We start from the raw sequence: 17509 nt of genomic DNA on the forward strand, positions 1-17509 counted from the left end.
ACAAGTTCTAGTCCGAAACTGGGCCTTTTATATTTTATTTTGTATTGTATTAAATCATACGTTATATTGTGTTAATTGAACATTTAAACATTTTGTATCATGTTAATTCAACAAGGTTTGCATTGTTGAACTGGATGATGCAAATAACTAAAACAAGCCATACACACATAACTGTAGACTGTCCTTAAGTATAGACATTTTCTGGCAAGCTCGGATTCCACTAAACCTAAGAAAATTAATTGAGGCTGCCAACTGTTGCTTCAATTAACCAGCAAAAGCAGCAATCTCAATTCATTCCAGTGGCTGATACAGTATTTTTTTTAAAAAAATTAAAATGCTAAAATATCAAACTAGACATATGACATTCAAGTAGGAACGCTCACTCATTTATTAATTGACTTCTATGGCTGCCCACGAATACATCATTCTGAACCACTTGCAAGGTTTATAAACAAAACAATACCAGAAATAGCCATGCCAGGAGGAAACGCTTCCCCCTTCCCCCCCACCAACATCAATTAATTGAAATCGCACTTGGGTGAGAGGACAAGGAATCCTGTTTTGATAATCCAAAGAAAGGTTGAAAGAAGGACTATACTCCATAAAGCACACACACTTTACTGACAAGCTGCTTCTGGGAAACAAGTTTTGCAAATGTATCCATCGTTTCATAAAGTTGCCAAACCTGGTTGACTAGAGACAACAGCTCAAACAAAAAAAAGATGTGTGGGCATTTTGGGAAACAATGACTATTTCTAGTATATATTTTTGATGGCTCTTCTTTCTTGTGATGTTCCATCAACAAAAATAAAATATAATTTTCAAGTCCAATTTCTTACTCAAGTATTCGCCTCTGTTAAGAATCGCACAGGCCCAATATCTCTAGTGGGTTTTGTAATACCTAAATCCAACTTGTTTTCTTGCTTAATACACAGTGAACTAGATTTTCTTAAGGCCATAAAGGTTTATTTCTGAGCCTTTGAGATTTAACCCTTGCCAAAGCTCGTTTCCATATAATTAGAGAGCCAATTCTCCATCCTATACCCCAGTGAAATTATGGGATGATGCATAAAATCTCTTTTGTACATCCTTTTAAACTAATCTCATTGACAATAGCAGTACTTATATAGCAAAAGTTGTTGCCAGCCAATAGGTTTACAACTTCAAATGCCAATAGCCTGATGAAGTAGGTTAATCTTTTCTTTTGGTGACTGAAGAGCAATAAGCACAGCTTGCCTAAACTGATGGCAAACACTGACCTTTTAAAAATCCAGATTTATCAGTGACTAAGAAGCAGTTTTAAAGATCAATACAACATAAGGAAAATGCCTCCTTGGCCTTTTAGGTCTACCCATATTTTCAATAGTTTCTGTAAAAGCTTCTTCAGTATGCTGTAACTTTCCCCAAACTCAGATCACAACTATGCTGCATAAATAACCAAGGCTATAATCCAACATGTCTAGAGGGGCAGCAGGACGAAAAGTTGGGCTCTATGTCTGTCTCAAAACAGACAAACAAAGTAGAAACAAAAAAGAATCACCAGTTTTATGTGGTATCAGAATACACTGTAATACTCGGCTATTTGAATATAGTGGTAAAAACAAAGCAAACCATTATGATAACTGGAGTTGTTCATTCTTTGCATAAAAGATATAAGGCAATAAGGTTTCAGTAGCTATAGTCCATTGTGTGAACCAGGTTGTCGTCCCTAAGCCATAAAATAGTTGGCTTGGAGACAGTGCATTATATGGATGCGACAGTGTTAGTTCAGGTTTAAGAATTAGCGTGCTCTGTGGACTCCCTCCTCAAGTTATAACTCAGATGTTTTTTCTCAATATTCACGTAGAATTTTTACTTACCAACAGCGGCCATGCCTCCTGGTGGCAATTTTGCTTCTTTGACGCATTTTCCTCTCCAGTAAGCTGAGAGAATTACTTCTTCATGTGTTAGGGAGTTATCTGCATAGCCACAGGCCAGTTCTCCGACTGAGTGACCAATAATCCCATCAGGCTGCAAACCTGCAGCCCTTAAAAGATCAATTTGTGCAATCTGTGGAGAGAATATTGTTGCTGGATTTACATATGGGAAGCAGCACTGGCAAACCTATTCAGCTGAGCATCGTTATCTATTTATTCACAATGCATAGTTCCTAAGAGTGCCTAATCATATGCATACCACCTGCCAGGTGCCGAAATACCACCAGTGGTACGCGTACCACGGGTTGAAAAGCCCTATTCTTGCATATGTTAAGGCAAAAGTCTATTTTCAAGTAGACTTGCAATTAAGCCTTAATGTGACATCGTTAAGTGTTTATTATTAATATCTTTTCTATTTTTCCTTCATGATGCTCAAGGCAGAAATTATGTTCTCCTTGTTCTCATTGTAACATTGACAGATAAGTACCTGACTCAGAATGTCACAATGTGTCACCCAATCAACTCTTGTGTAATAATAATAATAATAATAATAATAATAATAATAATAATAATAATAATAATAATAATAATAATAAGGTTTGAACATTAATCTCTATGGGTTGAAATGACATTAACTTGGGGCTAGGTACCCTTCAAATGTTTTTAATTACAATTCCCATATTTTGCTATAATAATAATCTATTTGGAATTGAAATTCAAAACATTGCAGAAGTATCATGTCACCCATCCCATCTTTCAAGTATTCCACCAGCCTAGTTCCTACAACTGCGAACTATTGCACCAGACTATGACTAAAATAAATCTCCACTCTGTAACAAAGCTTATGTGCATCAAAGCAGCTTGCCAGAGTAGATCCATCCTTCCTACCTGAATAGCTGCAAGCCCAACAAATGCATTTACTGTTTCATTAAAGGTATTTTCATCTGAACTCAAAAGAAGATCCGACACTTTCAAGCCTGTGTCCTTCAGAGCCTCATCTGAACGCAAGATAGACTGTCGGAAGAGATCAAGCTTCATTAGGCTGAGTCCCATCCCTTTCCACTGTGTTCCCATGCCTGAAAAATGAGGAGAAAACCCTTGCTATTATTAGTGAATGAATGAATTTTTGATGTGATATTTGGAGCAGTATTTAAAAATTCTGTCCCAGAAGATGTGAAACCCTCCAGTCAGCAGCGCATATATGAAGGTGAGCCAAGCAGTTTCAAGGCTGTTTGCGACTGAACGGAGCTGGAGAAAAAAAAAGCAATTAGAGCAATTACCTGAACAAATGTACCACAGCGGTCTCCCTGAGGCCTGGGCAATTTGAACTTCCTTTATATCACTCTCACTTCCAATCAAGGTGTAGCCCCTGTAGGGCATGGATGACACCGATACCCCAGAGATATCGTTAAGCATGCTCAGATATGCAGTGTGTTCCTGCATCTTGCAGCTCTGCTCTATTAGTGTTTCTACTGCTTCTTGAGTCCTTCCGCAAAACTGTAACAATCGTGGCAAATTGGGAGCTTCTGGTGGGAGTGATTTGTTCCTGTTGGCTCTCAGGATGACATGAGCATTTGAACCTCCAAAGCCAAAAGAATTGATTCCAGCAAGGTGGCCTTTAATGGGGGTTGGCTTGGTAACTACTTGTAGGCGGCCGTCTTCTAAGGCAGGGATATCTGGATTTGGGGTGTTGTAATGGAGATTTGGTGCCCATACGCCATGCTCAAATGACAGAACAACCTGAAACAGAGAAAACATAACAAGACTGAATACCGTATTTTCCGGCGTATAAGACGACTTTTTAACCCATGAAAATCTTCTCAAAAGTTGGGGGGTCGTCTTATACGCCCAGTCGTCTTATACGCCGGAAAAAAAACATAAATCAGTCGAGCGTCCCCATTCTTGCAAAGCAACTTCAAGCCTCCTTAGTCCAGTCCCCCCTCCATCGTGACTCTCCCTTCCCACCCCCAAGAGCCTCTAAGCCCCTTGCCCTCTCCCTTGCAAACGCCAGACCCCGGGAGCGGCAGGAAGCCCCTCACCCTCACCCAAGCGGCATCTGAGCATAAGCAGAGCGCGCCCTGCTACCCGCTATCTCTCCCGGCAGACGCCCGCATCCGGCCTCGCAACCAGCCGCAGAAGCCCGCGCCCGGCTTTCCTTCCCCCCACCCGCACCCGGCTACTGGTTCCTGGGCCCCGGCCCTAGCCGCGGGCCAGCTCGCCAGCAACCAGGCCGACGGACTCCCGGCCGCCAGACGCTGCGCTTTGGGAGACGCTCCCCGGCGGATCAGGGAGGGAGCGCCCGCCCGCCGCCAGGCCGTTCCAAGTTTTGGGAACTTCCGGGGACTTCCGGCGGGCCGGGGAAGAGCGTGCCTGCCAGCCCATTCCAGGAACTTCCGGGGGCTTCCGGCGGGCTTGGCGCCCCTCTCGCCCGCAGACCACGCAGCGGCCCTCGCCAGCCGGCCTCGGCATGGCCGCCCCAAGCCCGCCTCTCCAGCGCGTCTTCCGAGCCCACCTGGCTGACCGCCTCCTGGGCGGGGCTTGGCTCCAGACGCGCGGCTGCTCCGTCTGCAAATGTGCTCTCAAATGGGTGGGTGGAAGGAAAAGCCCCTTTGGGCTTCAAAAGGGAGGCTTTGCACCATCTGCATCAGACGGGGCTGAATCGCGCTTGTGTCGGACACTTGGCAACTGGCATGTAAGTATTTTCCGGCGTATAAGACGAAAAACCTTGAAAATCTTCTTAAAGGTCGGGGGTCATCTTATATGCCGTGTCGTCTTATACGCCGGAAAATACGGTACTGGTTTTGTAAAAAAGTATAATATTGAGATATAATTTTGGCATCGACCATGAAGGCTAAAAAACCCTAGTCTCTTAAGCTATATATGAAGACCTTAAGGCCCTGTAAAATCTGCCATTCTGCCCTCAGATATTTGAAAATAGAATTGCTGGAATCTTTTTCTATATTGTGGAAGCTTCAAAATTAAGGAAGGACTCTGTTCATCATCATCATATATATCTGTTCTGTATTTCTCCTTCCTCCTCATTCTATCTCCTTTTCTGTGTTCGCAACCATGCACTTTCTTCCTGCTTTCACCCATAAGGATCAACGAGCCTAACTTTTACCTCTGCATTGGTTCACTTACAAATGATCACTCTGCTCTATTCTCATTCATAACACAAGTGTGAGTAACATATACAATGAGACAAGTATAAAATCTTCACCTTTGCTAATGCTGCAAGACCAGAAGCTGGTTCTGGATGGCCCATGTTAGATTTTGTTGATCCAATCAACAATGGTGGCCGCTCTGATTGGCAAAAGACATTTATAATGCCATTCACTTCCTGTGGATCCCCAACCTAAGAATAAAAGAAACATTGGAAGATTTCAGAGTTAACAAATGTCTGCTTCATTCTGTTAGTTTTCTTATAAAGTTGAATACACAGGTAATATGGTTGAAGGTACAGACTACTATGATTGAGCCTAGTGGGGAGCCAGCATGCATATCTAAGGTGAGAATAATTCTTTATACACAGTCCAAATCTTGCAGTATTACTCTGGTCATATTCATTAGGGAGATTTTGAAATTATGAACCAATTTGAATGTTACTGAAATATTGGGATGAAAGAACAGGGTGGATCATGGTTTGCTAAGAGAATGTCTCCTTCCAGTGAAAATTTTAAATCGGAAATCTATTTTTTCTAGTTAAAGCTAGAGGCGTACAAAAAAAAGATAACAGAATTCTAGGAGAATTACAATGAACATCAAAAGAAAAGAATCAAAGTAGAAATAGAATGTACCTTTGTGCCTGTGCCATGGGCTTCTATATATTCTACTTCTTCAGGTTTAATTCCAGACTCTTTGTACAGAGAACTGACCAACTGTTGCTGCATCCATCCAGAAGGAAATGTTACCCCTAAAGTAAGAAGAAACATTAGTTCTCAATCTTATATGAAGTATCAAAACATCCTCACTTAACATACAACCCTATACCAAATCACTTGGAAGAGGCCATTTAATTTATTAGGTCCTTGTAATTAGGTATGTATAATTGTACTATTAGGGTGTGACATAAATGCTACATTTCTCTGCAAAATTTTAAAATTAATATTTTTAAAAGAAACATAATTGACTACAAATGTAAACCACTAAGAAACTCTCAATTTAACCTGGGAATATAACTACTATGTATTATATCTAGTAATATAAGGATTAACCAGAATTGTTCGTGTGTAGTGCTTTGAATATTCAAAAAACTTAAGTTTACTAGAACATATGATTATGGTGAATTCATGTAAAATATTCAATTTTGCAAACAGAAAAAAGGCAACTTGCAAAACTTTTTAGAAACCAGCAATTTCTCAGGTAGCACAGAAACATCGATATGCTCTCAGTGACTCAGTGAATGCTGAGTCATTCATTGGGATGTGTTTTCATGCTTCACAAGGAAAGATTTCTTATAAGGGCATTTCCACCTGAGGCTTTTATTATTGTGAAATTGCTCTACCTTGTTCATTTTTTGGATTTGGGAGTTAAATATTATAGGTGTGTTAAGCCAATCTCCAGTTTACTGTTCCTATTTTCATTTGTTTCTTACTGAAAATTAACAGGTCTCATTGTTCAACTTTGCCATTAAATTCCTGTGGAGAGACTATCACAAGTTTGCATAAACGTTGGCTCTGAGGCCACACACAGTCTGTGTACCATGAGTTTTCCTATATGGCCTTGTATTTTTAAAATGGCAGAATATTCAGGCATTCATTCATTTTTTTTCTAAGTAAAGAGGGAAAGAGGTAGCTGCTATGATGAGGTGTCAACTTCTGCTGCAAACTTTAGTAGCCTACATTAATTGCTGGATGATTGTAGAGACTCTTAAAGGAATCATTTTTCTGGAGAGCTGTTAATAGTCAGTGTACACACCAGTGAAGTAGATGATACCAAAACAGGAACCAATGAGAAATACCAGTTGATTAAAATATGGTATGGACATTTCTAATTCAAGAAGAACACTGCTCTGTTTCCTGCATGGTAATTGTTAAAACCTTAGAACTTCCAAGAAAGGGAATGATATTTTACCTTGTTCCTTAAATCCATCTGTGTTAATTCCAGAATTTACTATGGTAGCGTAAATCCGTTTGGCTTTTGGTTTCTTAGTCAGAAACACAGCTACAACTGCTTCAGAGCGACAATAGCCATTCCCTGCAAAAATCCAGAACCATTAAAGTAACAACTTCAGACTATATTCCTGTTTTAATACTTGGATTTCTAATCTTTGTTTTCAAACGTGCTGGGCAACCAAAATGGAAAAAAATACTAAATCATGTTCATTTTCATATTTAAGATTGGAGATTTTTCAATTCCACATATTTTTAGAGTTGTCACTATTCAGAAAGTTACAGAAAATAATTGATTAACAGAATAAATTTATGCAAGAATCTTAAACCATGTTCTATTATTCCAATTTGGCTTATTCTTTTGATTATCACACTGGCATAGACCCTATTTTCCATAATTTTACTAATAGTCTGGCATAAAGGCCACAATTCTGTTTTTCTGATATTTAATTATTATGGGTATTAATTTTATAAGAAAATTAGTAACATTCCCTAACATATTTTGATGGTATATTAAATGTTACAGAGAAAATCGTATTATAAAATCTTCTCCCAATCAAAAAGCTTTACCATATATAGGAAAAACTGTAACTAAATGTATCTCAAATATGCATATTTAAAATTTACCATTTACACTAATTCTCCTTGTAGTCTCTATGTAAAATGCTTATCATCACCAGAATCTGGAGGCCATCACATTAAAGCTTCTTTTGTAACTCTAAAATTAGTTGAAGTTAATAATAAAGTATTGGTTTTTAACAAGTATTCATTTAAAAGGATTCTCTTAACAAGAAAAATATAGAATTGAGACTTCCGGTGGCGACGCGGTGCCGAAGACAGCCGCCTCCGGGCTGTCTGCTCCGCAGCTGTGTTTTTCCATCGTAAACAGCGCCGATCAGCTGTTTAGATGGATTTGAAGCCCCCTCCTCGGGAGAAGAGGAGGGGGTGAGGCCCCAGGTAGGGGTTGAGCTCTCCGGGGCCGCCTGAACTGAGAGTTTGGGCGGCTGAAGGATTGAGCCCCCCCGAAGCCTGGGTTGCTCCGAGCTGCGCAGTGTCTCTGCTCCGTGATTTTTGGAGCAGAGCCAGGCGTTAGCAACCACCCCTGCCAGAAGGAATACTTTTGAGTATAAAGATGCAGGCAGAGCGGTACAGGAGGTCAAGGTGATGTGGACTTTTATTTTTACTCTCTAGCTCACAGGTCTGCAACCCGCGGCTCCGGAGCCACATGCAGCTCTTTCAGCCGTCTCCTGCAGCTCCCAGTCTTCTGCCATGTGCAGGCCAAAAAAAAAAGTGGGACTAAAAAAGTTCAACCAATCAATTCAAATATGCAGGGTAGGTGCATATCTCGCCTTGGCTCCACTCTTCAGTCAAACCCTGTTCTGCGCATGCGCGCATGTACACGCATGTGCACACATTTTTTGCGGCTCCCAGTTTTTCCTTTTGTGAGGGAACCGGTTCCGAGTGGCTCTTTCACTGTTTCAGGTTGCTGATCCCTGCTCTAGCTCAACGGATTTTATAGCTTTAAAGTGAAAGTGCGCAATAAGTGAAAGTGACGAAAGATGGCGGCCAAAACTTCTAAAGCTCTTCGGAATGCGGGGTTTTCCCCGGTGCAACAGACCTCGTTGCAAGCTTTGCTTCCTCCTGTACCTCCTCCGGCGTTGACGCCTAAGGATTTACAAGATGCCCTTGAAAAGCATTCACAATTAATATCTGATATGATGGATGAAAAGTTGAAAAAGCTGGAGGAGAAGTTGGAGAAGAAGATGGAAGAGAAGTTTAGAGCAATGAGGGTAGACATGTTGTCTATGATTGAAAGTGTAGCTGAATGTGTGCAACAGCTGGATGCAAAAGTGGAGGATCTCAGTCAAAAGAACTCTATATTAGAAGCAAAGGTATTAGAGAATGAAAATATAAGGGATAAAGTGGACGGAGAATTGAGCCTCGCTCAGTATCATCAGATGCAGTATGCTATTAGAATTAGGGGCTTAAAGGAGAATTCTAAAGAAGATTTAAAGCAGCTGATCTCTGAAGCTTTGGAAACGGTATTGGGCCAGCCAGCATCTGAAATTGAGGGAAGTATGGATAAAATTTTTCGTGTTAATTCATGGATTGCAAGACAGAGGAAGTTACCCAGAGATGTGGTGGTCTATTTTACAAAGAGAGTAATTAGAGATGAAGTCATTCAAGCTGCTTATGATACTAAATTGGTAGTTGCTGAGCAAGAAGTCTTGGTTTTAAAAGAGATTCCTCCAAAGATTTTAAAGAGAAGGAAAGATTTTGCATTTCTTGTACAGGAACTTAAGAAATGTGATATTAAGTTCAGATGGGAGATTCCAGTTGGACTGGTGGTGATGCATGAAGGTAAAAGACATCGTTTGGTTACTGTGGCCCAGGCACGTGATTTTTATAGCAATGTGTTAAAAGCAATCCCCCTACCACTTCTGGAAGCTGCAAAGGGATATGGTGAGGGAAAGCTTCAAGAAGTTGCAGATAAACAGACAGAGGAGAATGGTGCTGGAGGGGATCAAGTTACAGTCTCATCGGTTGCTGCAGGAGAGCAGAGGATGACGTGTGCCGCCCTAAGACGAGCGAGACGAGAGCAAGAGCAAGACCAGCAGAAAGTTATGGAACCTCCAAAGCGTACTTACAGTGAAGCTGTGGGAGGGGCGCGGTCTAAAGAAGTTGAAGGGGTCATTTCAGATATGCTCCAAAAGCTTTGGAGTGTCAAGATTGGTGACTAAATTTCTAATTAGAATGTCAATGGATTGAATTCATCATAGAGGAGAAAGAAAGCTCTTTAATATTTAAAACAATTTAAGACTGATGTTATCTGTTTGCAAGAAACGTATATTAGGGTTGTGGACTAAAAGTATTTGTACGCAGGCTTCTAATCAACAACAAGTTGATTTTTCTTAACTTACTATAAACAAAGGTTACCTAATTGGATTATAATTTTTTTAAATTTTTTATTTTATTCTTATTGGAGATTGGAATGGTGTCCTAGACGTATAGATGGATGATCTGGAACTGCGAGATATTTGGCGTGATATATGCAAGAACTATTTTTGATTATAGTTCAGTTTGGTTGGAGATTAATAAGGTTAATAGAGATAGGCGCTTTTGGTGCGTAATTGAGAATTTGTCTAGAGATTAGAGAAATGTGGGAGAATGTAAATAGTAGATGAAAGTTTTTTCTTTGAAATTAATATGAATAAGGATTGGGATTAAGAAATTTTATTTAGCATTTGAGTAAAATTCCTTTTCTGTTTTCTTCCTTTTTTTTCTTATCTGTAATATTATTACTGTTTGTAATCATTTTACATGAGCCAGAGGGTGATAGAATTAATAGTTTATTGTTGATAGCATATGGATGCTTATGTTTGTTTTTCATTTTTATACCCTGTATTTAGCTCTGGGAAGTCGGGGGGGGGGAGGTGGGAATAGGGGAGAGGGATAGGGAGGGTTAGATGGGGGTGGGGGAGGGGGGGATTAAAGTTAAAATGTATTGTAAAACTTTTTAAATAAAAAAAAAGAAAAATATAGAATTAGCTTGCAAATTAGATTGCTCTAAATGTTCTCTCTCATTTTTTGCTGTATTTTAAAACTTAAATGTATTTCATATATTTACTAAAAACAAACTAAGCTCTAAGTGGTTTTTTTGCCATATAATTTCTTTGCCATTCTCCAAACTTTATGGAATCACATATGTCCCTTGAATTTTTATAACTTTCTAGCTTTCTTATCAAAGCTGCAATTTATGGAGAAGAAGCAACATAACATTACTAGAGGCAAGTAATACTTCAAAACAGTCTTCTTTCTCTGTTGGTAGCTTCCTTGCCTGATCTGAACCTCGCAAATAGTTCTCAAATTAAAAAGGCAATTAAAATTGATTCATTACTGCTAAAGAGCCTTGAAGTGGGGAGAAACCACACACATACAGCTTCTTTGGCTTTTCTGATTAAAAGAAAGCTCTGAAAACAAATATTTTATTCCCATACTAAAATCTTTATAACATTTGACCTAAATATTTAACAGTGACAGAAACAATCTTATATGACTTCTGGTTTTGCACCGTAGCACCCGGTTGCGGGATTGCTGACCTCCGTACCCCGCAGCTAGTTTTGCCTTGCCAGGGGACCCTTAATGGGTCTATGTCGCCCCAGAGAGGTGGCAAAGAAAGAAGGGTGCCCCAACAACTCCTTTTTATATCTGATTTCCTGGAAAACTTCCCCAAGAAGCAGCTGAAAAATGAACAGTGACATCTAGGGGAGGATTAGAGAAAATTATAGCAGCATTGACCCAGAATTTGGCAAGACGCCTAGAAACAGCAAAAAACAGCTGAGAACAAAGCATTGAGTTATCTACTGCTGAGTGAAACTACATATGTTTGGAAACTGCTGACCTTCTGGGATTATAAGCATGCTGAACTGCATTCTTAAATCCTAACCTAAGAAGTGTTTGCAAAGAAAGAAAAATTTTGGCCTTTGGCTAATCTTCTAAAGGAGAAATTACTGGAAAACTTTTAGATGGTCAAATACTTTGAACTGAATCCTGACTGGCTGATAATTACAGGACCCCTGAGAAGAAGCCAACAGCCACAAAATATTGTTTTCAGTGGTGCCTTGACAATTGGAAACGTACTGGATTATAAAACCATTATATAAAGATAACAACTACATAAGATTTGGCTGTTTGGATTTTAAGATGGACTGGCTTGATAAAACTAATTAAAAAGATTATTACTTAGAGTGGAGAGATAAAATGGATGTTATATACCTATCTAAAAGTAATAGAAAACCATACCTAACACATTTTCCTGAAGACCCCAGTTTGGAGCTTCAAAGATCCGTAGGAACAATGACTCAAGACAATACAAATACATTCCAGGAGAAAATATAAACAATGCTGCGACAGATTCAAATGATAATTGTTTCAAACCATGATGAGATTAGAAATAGGTTTGACAGTATAAACGAACATATCTCTAACTTAAACCTACAACTAAATGACAGTCAAAAAATGGAGCTTTGGTGGAACAGTGGGCTAATGCCTCCTTAAGTAACACCAGCTGCCTGCAATTAGTGCAGGTTCGCATCCCACCAGGCTCAAGGTTGACTCAGCCTTCCATCCTCCCGAGGTAGGTAAAATGAGGACCCAGATTGTTGGGGGCAATTAAGCTGACTTTGTAATAATGCCGCTTGGGGTGTGTGTGAAAGCCCTAACAAGCAGGCATATACATAGAATGAAGGCTACTGCTAAGCTTGTAAGCCGCCCTGAGTCTTCGGAGAAGGGCGGGATATAAATGGAATTAAAATAAATAAATAAAAATGACAACAAAGAATGAACAAACAAATCAAACAACAGAATATAAATTAAATGAATGTGACTTAAGTGGAAAAGCTACAAATGAAGAAAACTACAATTTAATACAAAAAAAAATCTGCAAAACCTTACTATAACAAAGAAGACAAAAAAGATGCTTTATCGTCCAGGACTTCAAAACAAATTTGAGGATAAAAAATAAAAAATAAAATGGATTAAAGATCTGTCAGAAGAATCATCAAAATGTGGGAGACAAAAACCTGATACCTTACTTGATTTGTCTTTTTTGTCCCCAATAACACTTACAAAAATACAACCTGACAAGCTAAACTTAGTGATCTGGAAAGCGACCTGGCAAAAGAAGATCAAAGTTGGAGTCAACAGACGTGATTCAACTTATCAGATTGAATATGGTTAATACACACACACATGCGTGCACACACACACACACACACAAAGTTTGGATATAAAGAGGCCCTAGAGAAAGATTATTAGACGGTGTATTATAGGATTAAATATTGTTGGAATATAGCCAAAAGAATAGATAAAGCTTGTAAAGGGGCCCTATAATAAGAGGAATAAGATATAGAAGTAGCATAATACTTTTAGAATATATGAAATGTTAAAACATTGAGAGGGTCTATTTAAATGAAAAGTTTGGATATTTAAAGGTAATGAATTTTGAGAAAATTATGACTGATAAGAGTGGTCTGAATACTGAGGGGAAGCTAAGCTTCAATAAGAATCTTGAAAACAGGACATACAATGATTTAATAAGATGACTTTTATAAATACAATGGAAATGAGCTGATTAAAAACATGTTATATGTTGATGTTATATGCATAAATACTAAAAATGTTTATATTCAACTTGGTCTGTACTGAAAATATTAAGAATTATATTTGTTTAATGTAGACAAAAGGAGAATATTATAGGAAGAAGAGAGGATCAAGAAATATATTACCAACAAATTGATTAATTGTAGAAATTACGGTAATTATCATTGTTTTAAATATATGAATCCAGACAACACACTTTTCATGAAGCACGAAAGATTGTTATTGTAAAAAATTAATAAAATATATTTAAAAAGAAAAAAGAAAAACAATTTTATTACCTTCAGCATCAAAAGATTTGCAGGTCCCTTCTGGGCTTAACATGCCGAGCTTCATGAACTGTACAGATGTGTTGGGTTTCAGGATAAGGTTGACTCCACCTACAAGAGCTGATTCACACTGTCCACTGCTAATTGCTTTGTAAGCATTGTCCAGAGCAACAAGGCCAGAGGAACAGGCTGTGTCAATGGACATACTGGGTCCTTTGGAAATACAAGGCATGAAAAGACAGATTACCAACTTTATAACTTTTTCAGTTATCCGCCAAACCTGCCCAGTTTGCTTCTCTTGTGAAAAAAGAAAGGATTCCCATTCTTCCAACTGATTCCAACCCTCAAGACAAATCTCTACTTCTTTGTCAACAGCTGTGCTTTGCAAATTATTGTAGCAGCAAGCCGCCCAGAAAAATTTCCAAAAGCCCTCAATTATATATTTCACCATCTTAACCCTCATATAAAATTGCCAGGATTCCTATAACTAAATTCCTTACTTAGGAATTACCAGTTCACAAGATAACTACTGGTAGTTGCTAATATTAAGCTTGTAACCTGTAACTCTGCACACTTGCCTTTGAAATCAAAAAAGTAAGAGATTCTGTTGGCAAACATAGCACGTTGACAGCCGGTCATACTGTATCCCAGCAACAGTTCAGGATCTACACTAAATGCTTCGGCAGCTTCTGATCCACTCACACCAATCCACACGCCTGTATCTGTGCCTCGAATGGTAGTTGGATCAATACCTACAAAGGAGGAAGACATATATAATTCCCTGTGGTTTACAAGACAAAAAACTCAAAAGAACATCAAGCATATTTGTTATCCAAGCAGTTAATGGAAACATGAGATGGATGAATGGACAACAGAAAAGATGTATTTATGAAAGAACTTTTAGATTGTAAGAAGATGATTATGTCACAGTACTAAGCTCCATTTATTAAGGTTGTAGCCAAATAATATTTATTTCTTAGATTTATGTGTTGCTTTTTGATCAGGAGCTCATAGTGTTCCCTTCTCCTATTGCGAACAGTAACTACTACATGAAATAAGTCAGGGGTGTCAAACTCGCAACGTCATGTGACGTGTCATGACGTATCGCAACTTTTTTTCCATTGCCGGCAATGGGTGGGTGCGGTTTTGGCATGATGCATTCGGCCAGCTGGCAGTTTGACACCCCTGAAATAGGTTGTGCTGAGAAAGGATTGGTCAAAAGTCACCTAGTAAATTTCCATAGCTGAGGGTAGAGATGAGCCTAAATCTTTCTGGTGCTTATCCTCACCATGGCAGCCAGCACACCTGGGAGTTAGGGCCACTATCTAACTGGATCATGGAATAAGAATATTCTTTCACCAAACTAGTGGATTCCCTTAAAAGGGAAGAAGACTGTTTCTGCCACTATTAATTTTCCAAAGTGAATGGGTAAATCTTTTCTTATATCTTACAAAGTATGTATTATTAAACCAGAAGCGTTAATTCACAGGTTATAGCAAACATATTGTAAACATGTACTCAAGAACATTTGTGGTCATCTTATTGCCCAGTGACCCATTTTCCAGTTATTTTTAAAGACAGACTTTGAGAAAGAATTATTAGTGGCAATAGTGTTGTATAATCTTTCTTTCACATTCTTTTTAACTCTCTTGTTTTCTTATGATAACATAGTTTTCTCATGCTGCTTTTAATAAATATTTTCAAAGAGGAATTTTGAAAAACATGGTGACACTATTTCAAAATCCGCTCAGGCTTCTTCAGACTGGCTCAACTACAGTTTGTAACTTTTATTTTATCAAACTACCTAATCTTTCCACAAAGAATAGTTTGGGCCATATCTTTTTAGTTTCTTGATATGCATTGCACAATCAAACCAATATGGCCAAGCTAGAGAAAGACATCAGTAATTACTAATTACAGTCTTCCTGTGTCTATTCTACGCATGAATAAATCTGTATCTGATCACGTTTTTATCTAAACTGCAATTTTTGCATTCAGTTCATAGGTCAATAGGCTTTTTGAATAAAGAATTCCAAGCTCTTTTCCTTACCACCATCCACAATGGCTTCATAACAAACTTCCAATAACAGACGTAGTTGAGGATCCATGGTGTGAGCTTGTTTTGCATGGACTCCAAAAAATGTGGCATCAAATTTGCTGATGTCTTTGAGTTTCCCATTTCTCTTGGGCAGTCCATAAATTCCTGAGTTGAAAAAGAAAGAAAGAAAAGAATTTCATCACAGTCATTGTGTGGTATATAATTACTTGAATAAGAAGGTGTCATTATGAATCAGGTGCTGATTGCACTTATTTTGCATGTCGCTACTATTTTTACATCTTAGCAGGCCAAGTAAATATGGAAGCAAGATGTAAAATACTGGGAAGAGCTGTTTTTGAAAGCCACATTTTTTTTGTAAAGACAAAATACTTTAGATGTTATTTTAGCACTATCCAAGCTTTAAGCATTTTTCTGCTGGAGAACACAACTCGTCATAGATTCAGAAGTAGTTATACCTAAGAAATCTTGACTAACTTATATTCATTTCCATAGTCTGCTGGAGTTAGGTGGCCAATAAATTTACATAAATAAATAATAACTTATTTCACAAATATAGCTAACTGCATTTATTTTGGAAAAGTATCTAAGCTTGATCTATTCAATAACATCAATGCAACAGACACCTAAACATTGTTAATTTGTTGTATTCTTCCATCCATAAAAGTTTCCTTTTTCTCTAATGGTAGGGGAATGTATTCATTAAACTACCCAGTTTGTAAACTAGACTGTAGAGAAATCAGAAATTATCCTTTCAATCATCTTAGATTTCCAAATAATCATGATAAGAGCCCTGGGCATTAGGGAAGAAAAACATCAGGGGTTAAGGGGGATGCAGAAACTCCCTAATAAAAATGGAAATGACTTACTTTCTTAATCAAAATAAAATAGGAAACTGATCAAACTGTCTAAAACAATTCAATCATTTAAAAAGAATGGTTTCATTTGATTCCTACTTCTGCTTATTTAAAATGCATATAAAACCTTTTTTCCCCCAAGTTTCTTTTTCTACCATCAACTAAAAATTATTTAACTTACCTGGTTTCCATCTCCGATCATCTTCTGTAACCATGTCCACTCCATTGATCAGGTTTCCCCAAAATTCCTGCAAATTTTCTGATTCTGGCAGCTTCCCTGCTATACCGGCAATTACTATGTCTTCCATCTTTCAATGATTTCCTGAAAGAAAAAAGCAAAACAAGAGTCAGGTCCAGGCAACAGTGAATATTGCAAAAAAAAGGTAACTTTTTACGTTTTATGTTTCACTGGCCATTTAAGAATTAACAAACAACAAACTCTTAAAGATACACTTGTGGGACAGCAGAACAATATTGTATAAGTATGCATCACCACATACTAAAGGTCTGGATGAGTCATACAAAAACGTGAGGTGCCAACATTACTCAACGAATCAGTGAATTTAATTATTCAAATAGAGGCAGGATTTAGCCTAAGGAGATTGTGACCAGTGATAGCTTCTTCCTTCCATATTACAGGGCAGATCCTTGTTTTCTGCTTGCCTCATCACCAGTAAGGGCCACCCACTACTTCTTGAGCCCAGGATCAGAAGCTGTCATCCTCCACAGACTCACAATCCCCCACAGGTACACCCTCTGCTTTTATTTTGAAGGTCTGCTCCACACTGTCTGCTTTCCGACCAAAGCCATCCTTTGGAAACAACTCCTGGCTTGTGCCTTCCCTCCGAGGACCACAGCCGCTGCCTCGTGCGGCCATTTCAACTTGCACTGTCAGGCTCTTGTATTCTCTGATGATGAGCAGTTTCCATTTTGTAATTCTCTTGTGATTGCTTCAACAGCGGCTTATTAAGTCAATGAATTTGCCTCAACCCATTTCTTATGGAAAGTCCTCATGCCACTCCAGCCTTACATATGCCATTGGGCATCCTTCTTCCCAGGCAGAGTGAAGCAGGATCCCTCTGCTTTCTATTCTCTTTCCCATCGTGCTGCAAAGTTTCCCCTTTTCTTCATCTATTCAGTG

General features: G+C 38.6%; 1 protein-coding gene across 1 annotated transcript in view; it reads right to left on the minus strand.

Moving 5' to 3' along the window:
* The window catches only part of FASN (fatty acid synthase), a 65788-nt gene that overhangs the window by 35056 nt on the left and 13223 nt on the right, over positions 1 to 17509 (minus strand). The window contains exons 2-11 of the mRNA XM_081320657.1: positions 16550 to 16690; positions 15506 to 15658; positions 14034 to 14207; positions 13468 to 13668; positions 6990 to 7112; positions 5714 to 5829; positions 5137 to 5271; positions 3197 to 3656; positions 2805 to 2992; positions 1860 to 2049 (exon numbers count right to left, since the gene is read on the minus strand). Coding sequence (XP_081176783.1) covers positions 1860 to 2049; positions 2805 to 2992; positions 3197 to 3656; positions 5137 to 5271; positions 5714 to 5829; positions 6990 to 7112; positions 13468 to 13668; positions 14034 to 14207; positions 15506 to 15658; positions 16550 to 16676 — 1867 coding nt within the window. The 5' untranslated portion in view covers positions 16677 to 16690. The remainder of the gene's footprint in view (positions 1 to 1859; positions 2050 to 2804; positions 2993 to 3196; positions 3657 to 5136; positions 5272 to 5713; positions 5830 to 6989; positions 7113 to 13467; positions 13669 to 14033; positions 14208 to 15505; positions 15659 to 16549; positions 16691 to 17509) is intronic.

The sequence above is a fragment of the Vipera berus genome (genome assembly GCF_964194415.1).
Source record: "Vipera berus genome assembly, chromosome: 2".
Lineage (NCBI taxonomy): Eukaryota > Metazoa > Chordata > Lepidosauria > Squamata > Viperidae > Vipera > Vipera berus.